This window comes from Solanum lycopersicum, chromosome 11 (assembly GCF_036512215.1).
Source record: "Solanum lycopersicum chromosome 11, SLM_r2.1".
Classification (NCBI taxonomy): domain Eukaryota; kingdom Viridiplantae; phylum Streptophyta; class Magnoliopsida; order Solanales; family Solanaceae; genus Solanum; species Solanum lycopersicum.
The window spans coordinates 18,531,501-18,535,228 of NC_090810.1; the positions used below are offsets into that span (position 1 = coordinate 18,531,501).

General features: G+C 33.9%; 1 protein-coding gene across 1 annotated transcript; it reads left to right on the top strand.

Moving 5' to 3' along the window:
• The first annotated feature begins 1,026 nt into the window (after window positions 1-1,026).
• On the top strand, window positions 1,027-2,223 carry LOC104644726 (uncharacterized). The gene has a single exon (XM_010314877.2). It carries the CDS (start codon window positions 1,027-1,029, stop codon window positions 2,221-2,223), a length of 1,197 nt encoding a protein of 398 aa, XP_010313179.2.
• Window positions 2,224-3,728: the final 1,505 nt, after the last annotated feature.

The following is a 3,728-nucleotide window of genomic DNA, read 5'->3' on the forward strand; positions in this document are numbered from 1 at the left end:
TGGTTTTGCTGTTAGCCAGGTTACTTTTGAGGATCACTTCATTTTGTATGTATTAATTATGTTCATTTACTTTATACTAAAGCATTAAGCTCTATGTGTTTATTTTTGCTACTACTAATAGTATATATCTGACTGTGAGATATAGAATTGAAGAAGAACTACGAATAGAAATCAAGAAAATCCCTTCACAGATAGATTAAGCTATATATAAAGTCTTCTATGTTATCTCCCCTTATTTTTCTGAATGATTTTTTGATGAAGTAAATTGAGTTGTTTTGTAGTCCTGGTAGGTTCTGATTAGACTTAAAAGCTAGTTCAACTTGCTTGCTTTAGATCGCTTTAATGGTTTTCTTCCATTTTTAGATTTTGGAAGGCTACATAACAATTGAAGTAAAATTATGAACTCTTTAAAATAAGGTTTCCAGTAGACCTTATCACGTGATTCTGTTAAGCTTTGAACACTTCAATATTCTTGAAAAATTTCCTTATTCTTGATTAGTTCATTAAATTTTGTCTATCCTATTAATTCGCTGTCTTTCTTAATTCTTTCTATCCTATTAATTTTACTTATTTTCCCTTAGAACCAAAATCAACATTCAAAAACATTTGTGGAGGATTCAAAGTTTGATTTGGCATAACACAAGTGTCATGACTACGTAAGAAAATATTATCATCTCATAACACCTGATTTTGGTAACTTAATCATGAATTTAATGATTCTTATTGAAATATCAAATATTTATATCTTTTTATAGGAATTCAAATATCCCATCCAAGGATTGGATAAATTTAGCAAGGTATAGACAACCCTATATTGATGGTGTGGAATCATTCCTAGATTTTACTTACTCTTATGGAAATTCTCACGTAGAGGAAATTCAATGTCCATGTGCAAAATGTTGTAATATTCGTTGAACTCGAAGGAATGTAGTGTATGATCATCTAATATGCTATGGATTTGTTAAAGGTTATACTAGATGGATCAATCATGGAGAATGAGATATCAAGTTGAATGTTGAAGATGATATGGATTGCTCGCGTGATGATATTGATGGATTGTTGAATGATCAATTTAGAGATGTTGCACAGGCAAAAGGAGCTTATAATGGTCCAAATGAAGATGCCAAGAAATACTATAACTTAGTTGAAGAGGCAAGCCAAGAATTATATCCTGATTGTACAGGATTCTCTAAATTATCATTCACACTTCGTTTATATTTGTTGAAGTGTCTACACGGATGGAGCAATGAATCATTCACTTCTCTTTTAGAGTTATTAAAAGAGGCGATGCCCGAGTTGAACATTCCTCCCTCTTACAATAAAACCAAGTCTATGGTCAAGAATCTCGGCCTTGATTATGAGAAAATTGATGCATGTCCAAATGATTGCATGTTGTTTAGGAATGATCATAAGGATGATAAATTTTGTCATACTTGCGGAGCTTCACGATATATTGAAAATCCTGAAGTTGATGGTGAGGTTGAGTCTTCTAAAAAATTACATCGAGTTTCAGCAAAGACTTTGAGACACTTTCCATTAATTCCTAGACTCAAAAGGTTATTTATGTGCTCAAAGACGGCAGATTCTTTGAGGTGGCATGATGAGGAGCGTTCAAAAGATGGAAAGTTAAGGCATCCCACTGATGGTCAAGCATGGATTGATTTTGATAGGTTGCATCCAGATTTCGCACTAGATTCTCGCAATGTGAGACTTGGATTAGCAAGTGATGGGTTCAATCCATTTCGAACCATGAGTATATTTCATAGCACATGGCCAGTTATGTTGATGACGTATAATATGCCGCCTTGGATGTGCATGAAATCTGAATATTCTATACTTTCATTACTTATACCTGGGCCACGATCACCTGGAAATGACATTGATGTTTACTTACAACCATTGATAGATGAGTTAAAATTGTTGTGGAATTCTGGGGTTGAAACATATGATGCTTCAAGAAATCAAACTTTTCAAATGCGAGCAGCTCTTATGTGGACAATCAGTGATTTTCCTGCATATGCTATGTTGTCTGGATGGAGTACAAAAGGAAAGTTTGCTTGCCCTTGTTGTAACTATAACACTAATTCTCACTATCTTAAGCATAGTCGGAAAATGTGTTATATGGATCCACCTTTATTAAAGGGAACTGATGTGCTTCATAACTTAAAAGATTTTGAAAATGTGTTTGGAAAGAAGATAAAGAGATCAAATAATGGCCCATGAAAAAAAAGGTCAATTTTTTTTGAATTACCTTACTGGCAGCACAACTTGTTACGCCATAACCTTGATGTAATGCACATAGAGAAGAATATAGTTGATAGCATTCTTGGAACTCTTTTGGATATTCCTGGCAAAACAAAGAATCATGCAAAAGCCCGATATGATTTGAAAGAGATGGGAATTAGAAATAATCTTCATCCAAAAGATGCTGGAGATGATATGAGAACAAAGTTTGCAAAAGCTTGCTTCTCAATGACAAATGGAGAGAAATTAGTTTTTTGTGGAGTTTTAAAGACAGCCAAGCTACCTGATGGCAGTGTCTCTAATATATCTAGGTGTGTGCAACTGGATGAAAGGAAATTGTCTAGTTATAAGACCCATGATGCTCATTTCATGTTACATTACTTGCTTCCAATACCCATTAAAAGCATCCTTCCACATCATGTGGCTATTGCTTTAATTCGTTTATGCTCCTTCTTCTAACGTTTGTGTCAAAAAGTTATAACATTGGAGGAATTAGATTGCTTAGAAGTAGAGATAAGGGAAACAATAAATCAGTTGGAATGAATTTTTCCTCCGTCATGTTTTGATATAATGAGTCATCTGCCTAAACATTTGGCGAATGAAGTGAGATTAGGTGGTCCAGTTCAGAACCGATGGATGTATTCCACTGAAAGAGAAATGGGTACATTTAAATCATATATCCGCAATAGACGTTATCCAGAAGGTTGCATAGCAGAGGAACGTGTGGGAATAGACTGTATGAATTTATTTTCAAGATATCTGAATGGGGTTGTACAAACAAGATTTAATAGAAGAACCCGAAATAATGATGAATGTGACCCAACTGATGTAGAAACAGTAAGTTTGTTTCCTATTAAGGGATGTCCTATAGGAGCAAAGAAAACTGATCCATTTGTTTTCGACAACAAATCACTAAGTCAGGCACATGCATAATTATTGGGAAATTGTGATGAAATTCAAGAATATATTAGGTACTTTACTTTAATATAGTATTTTTATTTGTATAATTAAGTTTTAACATATTTAATTTATTTATAATTTTAACAAAAAAATACATGATGTGAAGAGAGCATATGCAAGAGGTTAATAATCATCCGCGAAGATCTAAATGGAGCAAGGCCAAGGATCATTGTCAAAACTTCTCTCAATGGTTTGAAACTCGTGCTTTGCAAGAGGATGTGCCTGATTTGATAAAACAATTGTCTAGAGGACCAAATGTTGTTGCTAAAAGATACTCTGGGTATCTCATCAATGGATATAGATTCCATATTAGGTAGCGTGATGCAAGACGCAAAACACAAAATAGTGGTGTTACAATTGTTGCCTCAACTACGAGCTTTGCAAGCTCAAAGGATAAGAACTCGATTGCTGCAGATTTGACTTATTATGGTAGAATAGTTGATATAGTTGAGTTAGACTATTATAGTCATTTTAAGGTTGTTCTCTTTAAGTGTGATTGGTATGAGGTTGAGAAAGATATGTAT